The sequence below is a fragment of the Quercus suber genome, unplaced genomic scaffold (genome assembly GCF_002906115.3).
Source record: "Quercus suber isolate HL8 unplaced genomic scaffold, Cork oak 2.0 scaffold_427, whole genome shotgun sequence".
Lineage (NCBI taxonomy): Eukaryota > Viridiplantae > Streptophyta > Magnoliopsida > Fagales > Fagaceae > Quercus > Quercus suber.
This window is the reverse complement of record NW_027069878.1, coordinates 439,711-461,540: the sequence shown is the minus strand read 5'-3', so window position 1 is coordinate 461,540 and position 21,830 is coordinate 439,711. Positions and strand designations below refer to the sequence as shown.

Here is a 21,830-nt window from a genome sequence, read left to right as displayed (position 1 = left end):
CTCAAGGATAGCAGGGAGGACAAGGGCCTGGACACTCTTCGGCAGGTGACAAAACGTGAACCAAAGGCTTGAGTGAGTTCTTTGAAGGAGCTAATGGAGTCCTCCTTTATGCTGTCAAACCACCTCATCACAACCGGCTCGAGGCTGGAGGGGAAGACCTTGCACATCAAAGCTTCGTTCCTGGAGTAGATTGCCATCCGCTGATTAAAATGACTGACATGTTCTACTAGGTCTGTTTTGCCGTTGTAGATGGTGAACGCAGGTTGGTTAAAATGCCGGGGGAGTCTCGCTTCCTCAATCCTGCGTGTGAAGGGCGATCTAGAGATTTGGTTCAGGGCCTTGCTCATGGCGTCGTTCCCTATATCTCCGCGTGGTGGGCTTGGAGGTTGCTTCTCACGATGATGCTCCTCTTGGTAGGAAAAGGACTCACTGACTGGCGTTCGCAATTTTTGTTGGTAAATGGGATCCTGTTGGTCATCAGACTCCTCATCGTAGTGTGAAGGAACCCGTTTCCGTTTTGCATGACGCAGCTCTCTTTTTAACTTTTCTACCTTCAGCTGCAAATCTCGGTTCTTCTGTGCATGGGATATGTTACTCCCATCATGTGAATGGCTTTGACCAGTGCGCACGGTTTATGCACTGCCCTCGCGATCCTGTCTCTGCTCCAAATTAAGGAAAGAGTCTGCATGCTGGGATGCCCTTGACTCCGCCTGTTGTTGGCCTCGTTCAGTCATCCTTCGCTGTTGTTTTCACCTCTGCACGAACTCTTCCCACAGACGGCGCCAATTGTAGGGTCAGATTTGGCAGCCCAGGCCCAAGAGGGATGGATTAAGAGCCCAATGAACCGAAGACAATGAATTTGTAGATAGTGGGCAAAAGAGCTGGGCTAAGTGTGAATCAAACAGAGATTAATTATATCGTTTGAGGATTCATTGACATAAGATTATATTCATCTTCCTTTACAAATGTCTGTCCGAAGAGGTTTATTATTAAAATGTGAGGTGGTTACAATTCTTGGGACTACAATGGATTTGTCTAAGTCCTCTCTCCCCTCCCTTTTTTCGATCTCTATTATCAGAGACCTCTCTTGCTTATATAGCACCCCTTTATATCATCTCCATCGTCCATTTGTTCTTCATCTAAGTATCCACTTGAGTGCATGTCCCATCAGGTACTCTTTTTGCCCCTCCGTGAGTGGTAGTAGCTGAGATTACACTATTCAGGGGTTTTCTCCACATTAATGCGGCCAGAAAAGCAGCTGCAGTGTATTTAATGCGGTGATGGCAGCTTTCCTTAAGATATTTTCTCGTCCTAATCATTCCCAGATAAGCTCAGAGCTTATCTTTGTCGTGGGGATTGCCCGAGGGTCCATTCGAACCTTCTATTCGCTGGCTGGGTTGAGACCATTTACGTCTAAGGAGTGTAATCTCTTCGGACAAAATATGACCTCTTCGGACGTTACTCTTCTTTTACTTCTGGGTTGGTTGCGTTCAGATGAATCCTACCCCGACCCACTATTACTCTTCGGACGTACAGTATCCCTCGGGACAGGGCCCACAGCCCAATAAGTATGTCTGGGTTTTCATCCCCCACAGTAATATTGTCATAAAATGATTTCATTCCTTCCATGCTGCTCCCAAACAAGATTATTTACATTTTATTCATTTTCATTCATTTCCATTCCTTTATTTTAAAACATCTAATTAAGGTTACTTAATTTCATTCTATTCCATTCATTTTCATTCTTTTCCCTTACTTAAATACATTATGTGGGGGAAAAAAGACTCAATCTAACATAGTGAGCCTAGAGCCCCAGGTAAGGATTACTGTGCATCCGAAGAGAAGGAGAGGCAAGGGCAAGGCCCATCTGGAAGAGGGACCCCCAAAGAGAAAAATGATTACAATTCGAAGAGGTCGCCTTCTGTCCGAAAAGGTTATACTCCTCTGACGCGAATAGCATGGATCAATTGAACGTATAAAAGGTCAAGATGATCTTCCGAGGACTCCTCCTGATCAAGATAAACTCTGAGTATACTTGGAGACGATAAGGATGAAGAAATATCTAAAAGGAAAGCTGCTACCACCGTATTTAATGCTTTGCAGTAACTTTTCTGACCGCATTTATATGGAGAAGACCCCTGAACAGTGTGTCCTCACCTACCGCCACTCACACAAAACTAAAGGAGATGCTTGACATGACATATACTCAAGTGGACTTACGGATGAGGTACAAGTGGACGATGGAGATGAGGAGAAGGGAGGTTATATAACAGAAAGAAGCTCCTAAGGAAAGAAGAAAAAGAAAAAATAATAAGAGCTTTATTGTAACCCTAAGATCTGTATTCACCACATAATCAATAATATAGCTCTTCGGATACCCATTCTTTACGTGTAAATTCATGTTGGTTTGTGCTTGAGGATTGTGATTAATTGTTGTCGATTCCATAATCCACCTAGCTCTTTCACTCATACTCTACAAATTCATTGTTTTGGGCTTGGGCCACAAATCCTAACCCTACACATTCCATTCTATTATATTATTTTCCATTCTCTTATGATTATTTCATTCCATTCCATTCTATTCCCTACCCTTATGAACTCCCAAGCGGAGCCTTAGGATTCGGTTCCCATTTAAACTGACCTATTTTAGTTCGATTTAAAACAATGATTACAAGATGGATGCATTATAATTCTCATAAGTTCTTACAATATTTTTGAAAAGAGTTTATTTGATTTTATTAGATATTCAAATATTTATCTCAAAAATAGAAAAATATATTCAATCATTTAAATAAATACCAAAAAATAATTGTTAATGGATTTTTAAATATTAGTAATGTGGTAAAATTGAATACATTTGTTCAAAAACAAATTGAGTGTTCGTATTCGCGTGTACACAAATTCTAGTGTCATATTTAGACAAAATTTAATTATATCTTATATCAATAAAATTGTGTTAGAGCATTCTCTGTTCTATAAAAATGTCATTTTTACACTCCAAAAAACCTACTTTATTATTTTAGCACATCATTTTACAATATCATCTATATCATATGTTTTATTCTTCAATTTTATACATTAGAATAATATTTACAACATATTAAAATAATATATTAATTACTTAATTCATAATAGTACACGTCTAGTAGGTTGCAGCCACCAACAACAACCACTGCCGCAACCATACCACCATCAGCACAAACCCATACCACTACAGCAACCATACCACCACCAACATAAACCCATTACGAAATTGACAGCCACCACCTGCACAAACCCATTACCAAACTCATACCCACAACAAACCCACAACCACCACTAGCACAAACCCACAGCCACCAACACCATAGACCCACAACCACCACTGACACAGACCCATAGCCACCAACACCATAAACTTACAGTCACCACCATCGGAATCCTCCCACAAATAAAAAGAAAAAAAGAAAAAAAAAGGGTCTAAAACCCCAACCCAACCAACCCAAAACCTCAACCCACACAACGCCGTAGAACGCCAATCTAAAACGCCAAATCCACAACCCACACAACCACTGCCAAATCCACCATCAAATCACCAAAAAAAACAAAACACACACTGCAATAAAGATTGCCCTGGTTTGATGCTCCAGCTTGGGTTTCGTCGAAGAGGGAGGCAAAGATGTTGAGTAGAGGGAAAGAGAGACAGCAAAGAAATTATCGAAGGCTCGTACCAAGAATGGGAAAGATAGGGAAGAAAGAAAAAAGAAATAAGAAGAAAAGAAAGTGGGCCCCATCTGAATAAAAAAAATAATATAAGTTTTCAATTTGTGAACAGTGCGATCTCAAAATTGAGATTGCACTATTCATCAAAGCCAAATATTTTAGTATTTAAAACACTTGATGAGAGTGGTTTTTTAGTGTTTGGTGGGACTGTTCATAGGATTGGGTCTTGGTATGAAGTTGCTCAAATATGAGAAGTTGATAGTCTTTTGCTAGTATCTTTTGTGTTGTGTTGAATTCTAAATGGGACTATATTCATTAGAAAGTAAGTACTTCAAAATAGACACAAAGTTAGCCTAAATGATTAGAAATGATAAGATAGAGTTGTTTTGCTGATCTTGAAAATATATAGCTATTCGAAGTTGGCATAATTGGGTCAATGCCAATAATCTCACTAAAGTGAATTGCAATTTTTCTTAAATGGATTTGTGGCAATTTACAATCTAGATTTCCTCTAGCTCTTTTTTGGGAGGAGAGAATGGAATTTAATGGAAATGAATAAAAAGAATATTTTTAGAATATTATTCCCTTCCTTACATTCAATTAATTTACATTCCTTTAAATTCTTTTATTTTAAAACTTCAAAACAAGGTTACTTAATTTCATTCCATTCATTTTATTTGCATAAATACATTCCATTCATTTATGATTATTTCAGTCCATTCCCATATGAACTCACAAATGAAGCTTAAAAGAATTGATCCCATTAGACTTAAACCATACTTTGTGTAAAATTCATAATGATTCTTCAATTTGTATCAAAGCTAGGGGTCTAAAACATATTAATATAGGATTGTAGGAACTCCATGATGGAGTAAATCTAACAACTCCATAATATCTTCTTTAAAAGAGGATTAGCTATCCTCATAAAAGGGTCAAGTAATGCCACCGGGTAAAAAGGTTCTAGCGAGTATTCAAGTCCTTTCAAGCACCTGACTATTCATCCTTTTATATTAGTTAAAGAAATGACAAATCTTATGTACAATTGCTTGGGTGGTGTTGTATGTCACAAGGACAATCTCTCTCTCTCTCTCTCTCTCCTCTCTCTCATATATATATATAGCCAAAGCTCGGAAAAAAATCAATTAAATTCTCAATTTTGCGCAACGTGTCTCATTTAATTTTTAATTTTGTGCCAAGTGAATTATTGAGTGTAAAAGTCGAAGAGTCCAAATTCAATTAGATTATAAACTGAATTTTAATTGGAGTCCAATTTTTGCCATGTGTTCATCTAAGTTTTTAATTTTTGAGGCAGATGAATTATTGAGTGCAAAAATCAAAGACTTTAAAACCAATTAAATTATTATATATATATGAGAAACCATTACATATTTTAGAAATATATGGTTTAAAAAAAAGTGTAAGCTAATACCATGTATAATCTGTACATCTTCTAAAAAAATGTATAATTTTAATTGTGTAATTATGATTGTTTTTAATTGTGTTTGTGCATATGCACGAGGCTACACACTAGTTAAATCTATCTATGTGGTTCACTAACTAATGCAATCACATGGTTGAATTTCTCAACAAAAAAAAAAAAAAAATAAGGAACTTAAAGTACAACATTTAAGGATTTTTACATGAGTTCTATCCAAAACAAACAAGTTTTAGATGATTTTGGATCAAACTTTAAACTTTAAAATTATTAAGCAAATACCCAGTACTTCAAAAGCATTTCAATTTGTTGAGGAAAGATTCCCTCCCATTTGGAGTCATCAATTTCACTCCAATTACTAGTTATATGCAGAGATGTAGCATTTATTTAATTTGTGTAGGCTAAATGTGTTTTTTTAAGACAATTGGACTTTTTTAATTCCATGTTTTTCACATTCGGCTAAAAATTATAATGTGACATGAATTGTATTCAATGATCATATTTTTATATGCCATGTGCAATTCATCAAGATAAAAATGAGGGATAATGAGAGAATTTTCAATGAGAGAAGAATCAAACCCAAAAGGATAAAGTTTGACAACAAACTTAGTTGTAGTCTAAGACTACAATTTCACTCAATATATTTTTATTAGGAATGGCAATGGGTCGGGTTCGGGCTGGGTTTTTTCATACCCGGACCCGACCCGCGGGCCAAGACTCGTGATTTAGACCCGGCCCGTTTACTAAGCGGGTTTTTTTCCGGGGCCCGGACCCGCCTCAGCTGGGCCCCACGGGCCCCATGAGCCCCGTTAAGGGATTGGGCCCAATTCCTGGCCCAACCAGGAAAAAAAAAAAGAAGAAGAAGAAGAAGAAGAAAAGAAGTAATTCTGCAAGCACAACACTGACTAAACACAGAAACACCCAATTTTATTTTTCTCATACTAATCTAGCACCTAAACACCTCCAGTTTTTGTATTTGAAAGTTTTCAAGTAAATCTACTGCATCTACAGCTGAAAAAAAAAATTTCTCCCCTCTTACCATTTGCAAACCTAAAAGATACCATTTACAAAAGCATTTGAGCCTATACCATTTACAAACCTAAAACGAAACTTGTATAGGCTCAACAAAAAAACTAATCCAGGGCTTCTTCGTGTTGAGTGATAAACATTCATCACCCAAGATACCATTTACAAAAGCATAAAAATGAAAATCAACATTCATAATCAGATATAGGGCAGATCTGCCAGGGCAGTTTCACAAAAGTATAAAAACAAAAATGAATATTCATTCCAGTGGCAAGACTAACAATTAGCATAACTAGAATTGATACATACTTTGGTTGAGATCCATAGTTTTAAGTAGAAAACACCAATCGAAAAATTGAAACAAACATCTTATAGACTCAGACTGGAAATTTTCAGTCTCTAAAAATTTCAAAAATAAAAATTGAAGAGAACTATAGAACAGAGGCGGTGAGATCTTGGATCGGCGATGAGATTAAGGGTGAGTGAAAGCTTGACCGGCGGTGGTGAATGCTTGGACCGGCGGTGAGAGGCTGAGAACTTGGGCTGGCGGTGCTTGAGAGGGAGTGAGATTGAGAGTGAGTGAGACCGTCTATGTGAGCTATGTGAGATTGAGAGTGAGTGAGGCACTGAGGTGAGGGCTGAGGCGGCTGTGTGTTGTGTGAGTTGAAGAAGAGCAAGGGGGCTGAAGAAATGAGGAAGAGATTAGGGTTTATAACTATATATATATATATATATAAGAGGGTATGTAAGTAATTTTGTATATAAACGGGTCGGGTCCGGGTTCAGGTTCAGATCGGGTTTTGATAAAACCCGGACCCAGTTCAGGTTTTTTTTTTCAAAAACCCATACCCGACCCTATTCTTTATTGGGCCGGGTAAAATCCGACCCATTAAGGTCGGGCCGGGGTAGGTACCCACGGGTCGGGCCCAAATTGCCATGCCTAATTTTTATTAAATAAAATATGAATTTTGACAAATTCACTATTAGATTGCATTTTCTTCTTATATTATTAATGCTTGCAAAATTTATAGAATATCAAAACTCAATAGTAATGTCGTCAATCAAATATTTAAATTTCAAGTTTTTGTAATTTAAAATAATGCATAAAAAGCAAGTTTATAAATCGAATAGTAAATAGTAAATAGTATTCGATATTTATGAAATTTGACATTTGTGTTAATAACATAAAAACACACGCAATTCAATGATTAGATTTTAAATATATATAACTGTAGGGGTGTTGGGCCCAGAAGCCCATATATATTTATATATATTAGGCCAGAGACCTAATCTGAGGACGTTAAATAGTCCGAGAATGGGTAAACACTTTCATAAGGATCCGTATTAGTAAGTAAAGAGGTGAAATCCGGTTAAGGTCATCCAGAAGGGTGGTCCGAAGATGAATGCCTTCTTGGCTAACCAAAGCCGAGGTCTGAAGTTGTGGTCTACCGCCCAGGGGAATATTTCAGGAAATTCTGTTGATACAGATAAGTATTACGGAAACATAAGACATGGAGGAGTTCTAAAATATTTAAGAAAAAGGCTGCTACCACCACATTGAATACTCTACAGCTAACTTTCTGACTGCATTAATGTAGAGAAGACCCCTGAACAGTGCTGCATTGGCTGCCCAACGCACAAAGGGTTTGAGAGGGTGTCAAATGGGACAAACACTTAAGTAGTAGTTTGGATGATTAACGAGTAAAGTGCCAAGATTGTCTAAAGAAAATTATATAATGGAAGAGACCCTCCATGGTAAGGGGGATCGAAAAACAAAGAGAAAAACATTGTAGCCCTCAAGAACTGACTTTGTAATTAAACTTGAAAGAAATATATAGGAACCGATTTCCTCAGATCGTGTCGATGACGATTTTCTTTAGTGTAAACTTGTCTATCTTCATTCTCTTATCATTTGAATCCACTTTAGTGGTTGTCTGATTCATTAAAACCTAGTTTTCTAACTCACTCTTTACAAATTCATTGTTTTGAGCTTTTTGGTTCTAAGTCCATCCACCTTTTGGGCTAGGGACACAAATTTGGCCCTTACAATAATCATGTTAAATTTTTTTTAATAGAAGTTATAGTCATAGGTTACAACTAAGTTTATAACCAAACTTTGCCGACCCAAAATTACAATATTTTGAGAAAATTCAAATGATATTTAACATTAAGGGATTGGATTAAAATTTTGAAGTTATAGAAGACAAAATTAAATCCACCCCTAACCTTAGAATTGTAACACATTACAGACTTTGAATTTTGAGTCACTTTGACACATTGCACGCCACACGAACTAAACAAAGAACTATTACTACTCACCAGCTCCACACGACACATAGGCATAAAGCTCCGTCCACACTCCAACACTGTTATATATATAAAAATTTATAAATGTCTCTTCGCTCATTCGGCGCTAACTACAGCTACTGCTACCATTGCTGTCACTGCCTCTCTAGCCACATTTCCTTCGCTCGGCGATTCTCTTCTTCGCAGCTTCGGATCTCAGCTCGTGCCATGTCTTATCGGCCCAACTTCCAAGGCGGTCGCCGCGGCGGCAGCCCTAACAGCAGAGGACGCGGTGGAGCTCGCCGTGGCGGCGGCGGTGGAGGAGGAGGCCGAGGAGGAGGACGCGGCGAGCAGCGGTGGTGGGACCCCGTCTGGCGAGCCGAGCGCCTGAGACAGCAACAGGCTGAGGTATATAAGCCTTTTGGAATAAGCGTTAACATGTAATTTATAAATTATTTATTATTTTTAGGGTTTATTTTGCTTGAATTTAAATATAGCTCAAGCAAATATGATGCTCTGTTTGTTACCACTTGTTTGGTTGCCGAGAAACTGGGAAACGAAAAAGGAATTAAAAGTGGTAATCATGTGTTTATTCATGTTTAAAATGCTCAGTTAAGTCTAAATTCATAATATTAATCAGAAAATTTCATTAACAAAACTTAGCATTATGCAAAAAAATTTGTAAAATATATATTATTATTATTATTATTATTTGTTCCATTTTTGTTGTGAAAATGATACTTATGTGCAGATGGAAGTACTTGATGAGAATGAGTGGTGGGGCAAAATAGAGCAGATGAAAGGAGGAGGGGAACAGGAGATGATAATTAAGCGTAATTTCAGTCGAGCAGACCAACAAACCTTATATGATATGGCTTATCAACTGGGGCTTTACTTGTAAGTGCTTATAGCTTAGATGAATTGGCATAAGAGTGGTTTGTGTGCATAGGTGAATTGTACTTTGGGTGTATAGGAAATGCTGTTTGTATTGTCTAGCTTCTAGCTTATATGAGTATAGTTTGATTGATTTTGTATAGTTTATTTATGTGAGCCATGTGATGTGTGATCAGTGGATGGTTTACTTTTATTTTATTATTATGTACTTCCACATGAGTATGGTTCACTCTCTTCACAGTGACATAAAATATGCTTTGGACAAGACTTAGGTAAAGTTCCTTAGGTTAAATTTGTTTTATTAGGATAAATGGACACTTCATTTGGGGTGTTGTACCCATGTTGTAACGGTGTCCAATCTGCCGTATCATGTTATAATTTTTTAAAAATTGCTTGTGTCGCCATATCGTACCCGTACTCGTGTCCGTGCATCACTTTTGATAAGTAGATCAAAGCTACTCACTGAAATGATAATTAGATCAAAGATTGTGCTTTAGTATTTAACAGGTGTTGTTTGGTAGATTAGATGTAGAAATGTGGAGAAGTTCAGTTAGAAATGATGGTTTTAATTTATATATTAGCGAACTTTATTAGAAAATGCAGATGGTTCAAATTTTATGGGATGAAAATAAGAGGCTAGATCAAATCTTAAAATACAATTTTGTTTTTTTTTTTTGTTTTTTTGTTTTTCATAATCAGTGAGACTTATGGGATGATGGGTCTTCATATTTCATCATGCTGTTAATAAGATGATTTTTTTTTTTTTTTTAAAGCTTAACAGCAATTTTTTTTTTTTTTTTTTTTTTTTTTTTTTTTTTTTTTTTTTTTGCATTAGTAGTTAGATTTGAAATGTTACACTCATTAAAAATGTCAAGGGTTTGGAATTTATGATTATGTTTTGTTTGACATTTCTTTATTGTGCATTTATTTTAATTGAATTACTTATGAGAAATGCCTATAAAGAAAACCTTATAAAAATGTTTTGTTTGACATTTAAAATTTATTTTTTGAACCTTCCATCTCACTTTTTTCCTCTTGCCTTTGTACTTGTGGAAAGAAAGCCATGCATATAATAAAGGGAAGACTCTTGTGGTCAGCAAAGTTCCATTGCCAGATTACCGGGCAGATCTCGATGAGCGTCATGGGTCCACACAGAAAGAGGTAATATTTATATCTATGCTGAAACTATCTCTGTCAATTTGATAAAGATCCTATGTTTAAACCCTTCTACAGATACGAATGTCCACAGAAATTGAGAGAAGAGTTGGAAATCTATTGAATAGTTCAGAGTCGCAGGGGACATTAACCTCTATAGATTCGTCTGTAGCACCCAGCCAGGGCGGCAAAGGCAAGCCATCATCATCTGGTGTTAATATAATCAAACCTGACTCCTTGTCAGATATTGATTCTGCTAAGGACAATCTTAGTCTTGAACTTAAGCAGAGGCAGGAAAAAATGAAGGTGCATATGCCAATTTGGTCCCGCTTTGATATAAGTTATTTCTACTTGCAATAATATTCAAACCACTATTCACTTGAATTTAAGGAGTATGTTAAGATCAAGTAATATTCATGTTATGTATTGCCAACATGCAGGTAAGTGATTCTTCAAGGGCAATGCGGTCATTCAGAGAAAAGCTTCCTGCATTCAAAATGAAATCTGAGTTTTTGAAAGTTGTTGCTGAAAACCAGGTCTGATATTCTGTCTGTATCAGGATGAAAATATTTGTTGACCATGATTTAAGTATTTAACACAAATCCGGTCTTCCTTTGGAATTAACTCTAGTAATGTTTTCATATCTATGTTTATGTGCGTGGAGAGAGAGACAGGAGGGGCAGACAACTTTGTTCTACGATGTTCTCCATGTGGAATATCATTGATATTTATATCATGTATCAATTTGATGCGTGGGGTGTTTTATGCTATATGTTCAAGATATGCCATGTGCCCTAAGATTGCATGCTTGCTGCATTTTTTTTCTTTTTGCAATGTATTAGCATGAAATCTTATGAGCCAAAAATTCCACTTTGTGGACAGTTAATACTTGTAGTTAAATTTGTACCTTAATTTTTGCCTATGATGTGTCATTAAATATTCCTGTACAATCTTCATTTACTTTTTCCTAAGTTCAAAATTTGGCAAAATTGACAATTGATACTTAAAATTAGTCAGGTTTATTTTAGTCCCTGCAATTTGGAAGTTCATTTTTAGCCCTCAAAAATTGTAAAGAGACCAAGTTAATCCTTTCATAGCCTTGCCATGATAATTCTTGCTTACGTGGCAAAATTTGACAAAACCAAGTTGCGCTCTGTTATAATGGCGACAATACTGAAGGACTAATTTGGTATGTTATTGATTTTTTGAGGGCTAAAAGGAACTTTTGAAATTTCACTAAAATAAAACCTGTCCCAAATTTTAGGGACCAAAAGTATGGTTTTACATTGGAATTTTCATGCATGTTTGAAAAATAGTTAAGTGTATGCTAGTAAGCATAAAAGGGGGAAGGAGAAGATGAAAAATAAAGAATATTTTGTGAGTGAGGTGGCCAATGAGTTTTGTCTCTATAAAAACAGTTGCTAGGTGAAGTTGTGGGTTCAAAACCTGGCACGGTCTCTCACAAAACCATTAGGTGCTTGTGTAACTTACCAATAAATAATTGAGTGAGATGTTGAAGAACGTTAGCCAAATGTTCTTTCATGTGAAATATAGGATGACAGGGCAATCGTAGTTGATCCGCTTAATCTTATTTGACCACATACAACATTTAAATGAAATTTTCAAGCATTTTCCATTGCCATTTTTTGCATTTTTTAAAGAAAGGTCTTGAGAAATTTGTTGATTCCTTCAATATTTTAGTGATAATGAATCCTTAATTACTTTCCCTACTTTCAGTTTGCAGGTGTTTCTAGTAGCAATTACGTGTTTCCATTGATTCATGTTAGTTTGGTTTGCAATGTAGGTATTGGTAGTTTCAGGGGAGACAGGTTGCGGTAAAACAACTCAGCTGCCTCAATTTATTCTGGAGAACAAAATATCATGTTTGCGTGGTGCTGATTGCAGAATAATGTGCACTCAACCCCGCCGTATATCTGCTATTTCTGTTGCAGCTCGTATAGCATCTGAAAGGGGGGAGAGTCTAGGTGAAACTGTTGGTTATCAGATCCGCCTGGAAGCTAAACGTTCTGCTCAAACACGGTTGCTATTTTGTACCACAGGAGTATTACTTAGACAGTTGGTAAGATGATATTTCTCAACTGCGTCAATTGTTGTTTGAAGCTTGTAGTTTGATTAGTCCTGCCTATGTTTTCTTTCTTTGACATGTATTATATATATCTTGCTTCTGTAAGAATCAATATAATAATTACTTTCATGATCTTGGGCGTCAAGCTTTGAGCACAGCAAACTGCCTGGTTTTCTATGTCTTCACTGTTGAAACCTTACATAGGTATATGTGTTAGTGGAGAATGCAAAGTTACATCCTACCATACATTAAAGAGTCATCAAAATAGAGCCATTGATTCTTATCTTCTAGGAAAATTTCACGTTGTTTGATATATTTGATGTTGGACTGCAGGTTCAAGACCCAAAGTTAGCTGGGGTGAGCCATCTACTAGTGGATGAAATCCATGAAAGAGGCATGAATGAAGATTTTTTACTAATAATTCTGCGTGACCTTCTTCCTCGCCGTCCAGATTTACGTCTTATTCTAATGAGTGCTACCATTAATGCTGACTTGTTCTCCAAATACTTTGGAAATGCCCCAACTATACATATACCGGTACTTCTTTAACCATTTTAATCATTTACCATTTATTCATGAATAATTGAGGTAGTTGAAGACTTATATTTTTCACACATAATATTATTTTGACAAAATGGCAGGAAGTGACTTTCCCTGTGGCAGAGTCTTTTCTAGAGGATGTGCTGGAAAAAACTCATTACAGTATCAAGTCAGAGTTTGACAACTTTGAGGGGAATTCAAGGAGGAGGAGGAGGCAACAAGATTCCAAGAAGGATCCTTTAACAGAATTATTTGAGGCATGCTTGCAATCTCTATATCCCTTATTTTCTGTTTTTATATGGTAAATTTTTTACCAATGTGCTCTAGCTCAGTGGCGCTGTCTTTCCCTAATAGAATGCGGGGTGAAGTTGTGATTTTAAGACTCTACTGCATGTGCTTGCAACTTATCATTTAAAAATGGAAAATAATAAAATCACTGTCATGTATTCTGCTCGGGAGATAAACTACCATTGTTCTAATGCAATTGATGTAACTATCTTTCTCTAAACAGATTAGGCTGCAATTCCTCTGTTACATTGGTTAGGTGATCTATAGCTTGTTATATTTCTTTTTTTCCACATTTATCATCTTGGTGCAATATTAGGTCCGTTTGATGTGCACAAATCATTAATTTTTGGACATGATATTCTTTAAGCCAATAGTGTGTGAATGATATTGCAGACCATATCATCCTGGTTTTTTTTTTTTTGTAAGTACCATATCATATGCGGCATTTACTATTCATCATTTTCATTTCCATTTAGGGAACCCTTTAGAAGTGTTTATATGGTGTTGACTTATGCAAAAGTGCATAATGTTTAGGACCATGCTATGGAAAGTCGAAATAGTGCTTATTTTGCGTAAACCAAGCATGAAAGCTCATGCTTATTTGCATAGGCAAGTGAACTTGGTCATGTAAATGTGTTTCATGTTTCAGTCACATGATTCTGAAATATTGCCCTAAATGAGATTTATGATATATTTTGTTTAATTTCTATGAGTTTAGCATCTGATTGCTTCATGGTTCATGATCTCCAAGTCTGCAACAAATAGAGACACAATGGAAGTGTCAACAATGTAACTCCATGTCCTTGTCAATGTATCCTACTTTAATAAAAATTCTAGAAAAAAAAATTAAATGGTTTCTGCATAGATCTGTAACTCCATGTCCTTGTTGGTTGCTTTAGGCACCCGACCTTTTTACTCACTTTAGTTTTGGTCTTTCCTGGAAACACTTAAACTGTACTGTATGCTATATGTGGATTCTCAAACTGCCAATGCATGTATAACTACCAAGCAAGGGTCTCTCCCAATGAAATATTTGGGTCTTCGTTTGGGGGCAAAATTTAATTACAAGTCTATTTGGAATCCAATTCTAGAGAAGATGGAAAGAAAATTAGTAAGTTGGAAAAAATTATATTTATCCAAGGGAGGTAGAGTCACTTTAATTAAAAGCACTCTCTCAAATCTTCCTGCTCATTTTCTTTCTTTATTCCCTATTCCTGCTTTTGTGGCCAACTGAATTGCTAGACTTCAACGGGACTTTCTGTGGGATGGCCTAGGAGACGAGCCCAAATTTCATCTGGTTAATTGGTCTACAGTGTGTACTCTGCATTCTTCAGGTGGGTTGGGGATTAGGAACCTGAGAACCTTCAATGTAGCTTTATTAGGGAAGTGGTTATGGAGATTTGGGCAAGAAAGGGATGCTCTGTGGCGTCAAGTGATAGAGGTGAAGTATGGTTGTGATTGGGGTGGTTGGTGTTATAGCTCTTTCTCTAGTCCTTATGGAGTTAGTTTGTGGAAAAATATTAGAAGGGGGTGGCACTCTTTATCTCTATTTATTCTGTATGAAATTGGAGATGGATCAAAAGTGCAGTTTTGGCTAGATCGTTGGTGTGGAACTTCTCCTCTCGCTGACCGCAATCCTGATTTATATAGGATTTGTCGTAGCAAAGAGGCAAGTGTGGCGGATCTAATGAGGTTCACCAATGGAGTCCTCCATTGGGATTTTTAGTTTTGTAGGGAGGTGCATAATCATGAATTTGAAGCTTTCAGGAGCTTCATCAATTCCATTTATTGCACTCTTGTAAGGGGGAACGGGGAGGATAAGAGATGTTGGCTGCCTTGTAAGAGTAATGGGTTCACGGTCAGTGCTTACTACCATCCTCTAGTTGGCCATAGTGAGCAGTTTTTCCCTTGGAAAAGCATTTGGAAGCAGAAGATTCCCTCTAGAGTGGCTTTCTTTGTAAGGACCACAGCCTTGGGGAAATGTCTGACAATTGACAACTTAAGGAAAAGAAAGGTTTGCATTTTGGATTGGTGTTATATGTGCAAGTGTAATAGTGAAACTACTGACCATCTTTTCCTTTGTTGCCCTGTTGCTTTGGAGTTGTGGGATATGGTTTTTGGTTTATTTGGAGTTTGTTGGGTTATGCCATTCTCTGTTGTTGGGCTTTTGGCTTGCTGGCAAGGTTGTTTTGGTTGCCATCATAATGGAGATATATGGATGGTTGTTCCTCATTGTTTGATATGGTGTATTTGGAAGGAGAGAAATAGTAGGTGTTTTGAAGACAAGGAGCGTTCTTATCAAAAAATAACTACCAAGGGAGCAATGCTTATACCATGTGACCAACCATTGTCTGTATTCTGCATACCATGGGGCTATTGATTTCATTTGTGCATTTTGGTAACTTTTTCTTGTGTGTGTGTGTGTGTGTGTGAGCTTTGATGTGGATTGACACTGCAGCACATGGAGTTTTTGCTGTTTGTCTTATTAGCAAATTAGTTCCACCAATGCATATATGATTTTGGAAGTCATAGACCATTGCTTGACTAAGCCATTTCCTTGTAAATTGCAAATTTTGTTAATCTGTAATGCGTGATTCACATCTCTAGTAATTATATGTATCCATGATATTACTTTATGAGGACCTGAACAGTTCCAAATTAACTTTTTCCCAATGAACATCTTTTTGCAATTATATATAGAGTAACTCATGACACTATTCAGTATTTCTAAATAGGTCATTCTGGAATTTATACTTCTTTCCATAATGTATTTACTACAATATTGTTGTGTTTTTTGCAGGATGCTGATATTGATTCTCAATACAAAAATTACAGTGTATCCACAAGAAAGTCTCTTGAAGCTTGGTCTGGTTCTCAGCTTGATTTGGGTCTGGTATGCACTTTGTGTAATCTATTAACAAATGGAACAAACTTTCTCTACGTCCTGCTTGAATTTTTCTTGCTTGAAAGAAATATATGTATTGTATCTGACTTTATGCTGAGCATTTTGACTGATGTGTGTTTGCTCAAGTATTTAGTTCCCTTTAGTATTTGTTTGGATGCGCGGTAGGGTGAAATTAAGTTGTTTGGCTAATGTATAACTCTTTTAAAGCTTTTCTTTTTTCTAGATACAACTGTACCATGGCCCAGCTTATTTTTTTAAGCCCAACAGGCCAATAAATACAAGCTCTCCCGAATGAGCACTTAAACCTTAATGTTAAAAGGTAATACCTATCTTCTGTAAGGCGATTAATGGGAAAATGTGCATCAGAGGAAGTATTATAGTCCTAGCAAGAACATATTAGTAAAGATTTTCGAGAATTGCTTGGCCATTTGTTCTATTTCCTGTGTGGCACATGTTAAATGTAACTTGAAGTATGTGGACCTTGAACCCATGATCTCATGCCCTACTTTACTCTTATAAAGTCTTTAGATTCTAAAAAGCATCCTCCAAATTTCCTGCTTGGTGTTGACTCAACATCCAGTTTCATCCACTAAAATTATATTGTCTGCAAAAGCATATACCATGGGACTGGTTTAGGATGCTAGTGCTCTGTTAAGCCTGTCATATACACCATTTACATTCGGTGGCAGTCAAGTCAGCCAGGCAATTTGCCTTTTGGCAATTCAGACTCATAACTTCTTGGTTGGAGATTGCTGGATGAGGTCATTATATATTGCTCGGGTGGGGAGCTTGGGATGACAGTTTTCTTATATGTATTTTTTCCCTTAATACCAATGATAGGAGGTTTCTGTCACTGCATTCCTCTATGCAATATCATTTATCATTAATATACATTTTCTAACTTCAAAATTTTGGGACAAAGGCTTTGTTATTGTTGTTGTTTATAGTCATATCACTGGTCTTGTGTTGTAGGTGGAGGCAACAATTGAACACATCTGTCGCCATGAAGGTGATGGAGCTATTCTTGTATTCCTTACGGGCTGGGATGACATCTCTAAGCTACTTGACAAAGTTAAAGCAAACAATTTCCTTGGAGATCCCAGCAAGTTTCTAGTCCTTCCCCTACATGGGTCAATGCCCACCATCAATCAACGTGAAATATTTGATCGTCCTCCCCCTAACAAGAGGCAAGCATACTTCTTTTTTATAATTTTAAGTATTTAATGTTAAGATCAACTTGTTCGTTTGCTTGTTTTTGGCTCTTGTCCTTTGGAAATATTATTTAGTATTCCTTTATTTTCATCACCATGGTAGTGCATATTGGACTGCATAGCTCAATTATGGTCATGTCACTGTGCAAAGTTCTCTTAAATTAATAGCACCTTGCACCAAGTAATGGTACTGTAGTTCTGTTGCCCAACTTCATTGGTGTCTTTTTAATTCACAACTCCCCTGTTGGTGGGCATAAGTATAAACATTTTTCTGCTTACTTGCAACCTCATATGATTGTCAGTGTGACAATGACCACCCTATGCGGTACCGTTAATGTTAATAGTTTATGAAAATAATCCCCCTGTATTTAAAAGTAGAATGTCAATTGGAGCACTACTGAGCTTCACAATTTCAATTGTCACAAACATCTTTGAACTTCTTGCAATTGTGTCTGCTAAGTTCTATATATACTTCGTCCATTATTGTAGGAAAATTGTGCTGGCAACCAATATTGCTGAGAGTAGCATCACCATAGATGATGTTGTGTATGTCATTGACTGTGGAAAGGCAAAGGAAACTAGTTATGATGCCCTGAACAAACTGGCTTGTCTATTACCATCATGGATTTCCAAGGCTTCGGCACATCAGGTATGCAGGGAGCACCATGAAAGTGTAATAGCAAATAGGAGGTTCTTTCTTTGTGAATCATGTTTCTCCAGCTTAGCCTAATTTATCTGTTGCTTCATTGGATTACCCTTTTTCTTTCCTCCCTTTTCTTCTGTATCTTTTTGGTTGATATATGGTGAGTAATTTCAGAGACGAGGTCGTGCTGGTCGTGTGCAACCTGGAGTTTGTTATAGATTGTATCCAAAGATGATCCATGATGCAATGCTTCAGTATCAGTTACCTGAGATTCTCAGAACGCCTCTGCAAGAACTATGCCTGCATATCAAAAGTTTGCAGCTTGGAACGATTGGATCATTTTTGGCAAAAGCACTTCAGCCACCGGATGCTCTTGCTGTTCAAAATGCGATTGAACTTCTTAAAACAATTGGGGCTCTAGATGACATGGAGGAACTTACCCCACTTGGTATATACCATTGCATACAGGTTTCTGTATTGGATATCAGCTTTAGGATGTTGACTGTAATCAGAAGAATTTTGTGCAACAGGTCGCCATCTTTGTACTCTACCATTGGACCCAAATATTGGGAAGATGCTTCTTATGGGGTCTATCTTTCAATGCCTCAATCCAGCCTTAACAATTGCAGCTGCTCTTGCTCATCGTGACCCATTTGTGTTACCAATAAATAGGAAAGAGGAAGCTGATGAAGCAAAAAGATCCTTTGCTGGTGATTCTTGCAGGTTAATCATTAAGCTTACTGTCCTTTATTATGGCATTTGTGGAGTTTTTTGTGATTGACCTTGATTTTGTTACTGATTCCAATCTTGCACAAACATTCTTTATGCAGTGACCACATTGCACTTCTTAAAGCTTTTGAAGGATGGAAGGATGCAAAACGTAATGGAAAGGAAAGAGCATTCTGTTGGGATAACTTCTTATCCCCAGTTACCTTGCAGATGATGGATGATATGAGAATGCAATTTGTAGATCTATTATCAGGCATTGGCTTTGTAGACAAATCAAGGGGTGCTAACGTAAGCTCTTAATATTTTTAATTTTCCTTTTTGAAATGAAGTATCTCTATCCCCTCATTATTATTATTTTTATTTACATATTTTTTAGAACAATTTATAACACTATTTCAATTCAAGAGATTTCTCACTGAGTTTTGTGGTAGGGCAGTTTTGCTACTCTCTTTCCTTCTCAATTTAACCATTGGAATAATTGTATCATATATCTATCCAGAGAAGAAAGATTTGAAGGATTTTCTCTTTATGATATGTGTGTAGGCTTACAACCAATACAGCCATGATTTGGAGATGGTCTCCGCAATCCTTTGTGCTGGACTCTACCCAAATGTGGTGCAATGCAAAAGAAGAGGAAAGCGGACAGCATTCTACACTAAAGAAGTTGGGAAAGTTGACATTCATCCATCATCCGTCAATGCAGGAGTTCATCTCTTCCCTCTACCTTACATGGTTTATAGTGAAAAGGTGAAAACAACTAGCATATACGTCCGAGACTCGACAAATATATCAGATTATGCTCTACTTCTATTTGGTGGTAATCTCATCCCTAGCAAAACTGGGGAGGGCATTGAGATGCTTGGTGGTTACCTTCATTTCTCTGCATCGAAGAGTGTTTTAGAGTTGATACGGGTAATGTCCCCCAAGATTTTTTGTATATTTTTATGACTCCTTAAATGATGTTTCCCTTTCTTTGTTTGCAACTTCGATTAAGTGTTGTAAGGGGTTCTTTTGCAGAAATTGCGCACTGAACTTGACAAGCTTCTAAATAGGAAAATTGAGGAACCGGGTTTGGACATTTCTATGGAGGGAAAGGGAGTGGTTGCTGCCGCAGTTGAGTTACTGCACAGTCAAACCATACATTATTAAATTCTGTACTTCTCCAAAACTAAACACTGTTCAACAGGAGTCCGGCCTTCCCGTTTTTTCGTTTTGTCCTCCTATTGAGACTTGAGAGGCATAAAATTTTGCCACTAATATTTTTAGGCATTACATTAGGATGTGACTTAGCAGGGTGGCTGTAATGCTAATTTTATGTACACAGATTTACATGGAGGGTATTTTTATAGATCTCAGTTGGTATTAGCTATTATATGTAAAAAGAATTGCAAATTTTATATTATAAGCTTTCATGGTTACAGACATGAGCAGACCTTAAAATGTATAATTGCCATTACTCTTTAACAAGTAGCTGAGACTACCCACTTTTTCTCGTTTCAAGCTAAATACAATTTTCTTAGGAGGCACAAAAGGCTCATGCTCTTTCTTATTAATTATAATATCAAAATCCATGACTTTTATTTTACAATGATTCTGCTTTACAAGTTGAGGCACCTAATTGCAACCGATTGTGGAATTGCAATGGGGTTTTGTACTGGACTGCATGCAAAATCTTGAAAATGAAGGGTGAAACTTGAAAGGTGCCATTGCTTTGAAATATCTCACAAGTATTATTCTACAATAATAATTGAAGCCAACTCCAGTAATCACTCTTCAACCTTTGAAATTGCAGCTTGCTTTGATAAAGCCAATGCAAAGTTGATGCTTGAGCTGATTTTGTAAAAAACTTGTCTCAGAAACATCCCATGTGAAAAGGAAAATGGAACAGAGCCTTGCTTCCTTGAGAACCAGATGCTAATGTTTCGAGACATCCATGATGAATGCGGTTTCATGAACATTGGTTTTGTGGGTTCCAAATATACATGGTGCAACAGAGATTGGAGGGAGCCTTGGCGTGGGAGAGACTCGACTGTGCTGGGTTTTTTTTTTTTTTTTTTTCCTTCCTAAGGAGAGCATAAAATGCTGCTGAGTTTAATTCAACACTTTCGGGTTTTGGCAATTATTTTTTTAAGCTATACCAAAACAAAAAATGAAAATTTATAAGGTTGAACATACAAAAATAAGTTGGTTTAATTTCTAAATTAAGTCTCAACAAATGGCACCTTAGTAAGACCACATTTGATGTATAAAATAGTTGTCTTGACAAGCCTCCAAAATAATTTTAGTGGGGTTAATTATAATGAGAATAGGCCTAGCTATTTGTTTTGACATAGTAGTGCACCACATACCCAATTAGCTTACTAATTTTTGGATGACAAAGTGGATATTTTATATCAAACTTGAATTAGTTTGTTAATTGCAAAAAGAAAAATACAATTTATGATATATATTGCAAAGAATCCTACTGTGTATTGTGGGGATAGGAAGTTTGGGTAGGCATGTTGGGTTATGGGTTGTGCCTGAGGATGAGCAAAAGCCTGAGTATAGTCAAAGGGATTGTTGAGCTTGGGTGAATGGGCCGAGGACAAAGGAAAAAAATTACGAGTTAGCTTTGGTCCCCGAGGAGCTGAGCCACCTCGGGAGGGCTATAAGGAGGTAACCATTATGGAATGATAAGTTTTAGGGAAAGTAACAGAGCTCCACCAACAGTAAAAGAAGAAATATCTATGAAGAAAGTTGTTATCATCACATTAAATGACTGCACCAAATGAACTGGACGCATTTATGGAAAAATGACACCTAAACAGTGTCATCTCAACTCACAGCTACTTACAAAGCTTTCAGGAGGTCTTGATGGGACAAGCATCCAAGGGATTTTTTACCAAATCAACAGGTGGAAGGCTATGACAAAGGGGGGAAGGACTATATGG

General features: G+C 36.9%; 1 protein-coding gene across 2 annotated transcripts; it reads left to right on the top strand.

The window, feature by feature from the left end:
- Positions 1-8,546: 8,546 nt before the first annotated feature.
- On the top strand, positions 8,547-20,400 carry LOC111994350 (DExH-box ATP-dependent RNA helicase DExH1). Of its 2 annotated transcripts, XM_024026223.2 has the most exons (16): positions 8,547-8,857; positions 9,201-9,346; positions 10,405-10,504; positions 10,577-10,804; positions 10,939-11,034; positions 12,303-12,578; positions 12,918-13,121; positions 13,226-13,381; positions 16,213-16,305; positions 17,290-17,504; positions 18,018-18,177; positions 18,346-18,619; positions 18,702-18,894; positions 19,002-19,188; positions 19,444-19,812; positions 19,918-20,400. In XM_024026223.2, the coding sequence occupies exons 1-16, from the start codon at positions 8,555-8,557 to the stop codon at positions 20,047-20,049; spliced, it is 3,132 nt and encodes a 1,043-aa protein (XP_023881991.1). In that variant the 5' UTR covers positions 8,547-8,554; the 3' UTR covers positions 20,050-20,400. The 2 variants fall into 2 exon arrangements, with proteins under 2 accessions (XP_023881991.1, XP_065617811.1); XM_065761739.1 differs by lacking the exon at positions 8,547-8,857 and having other exon boundaries at positions 9,232-9,346; positions 10,401-10,504.
- Positions 20,401-21,830: the final 1,430 nt, after the last annotated feature.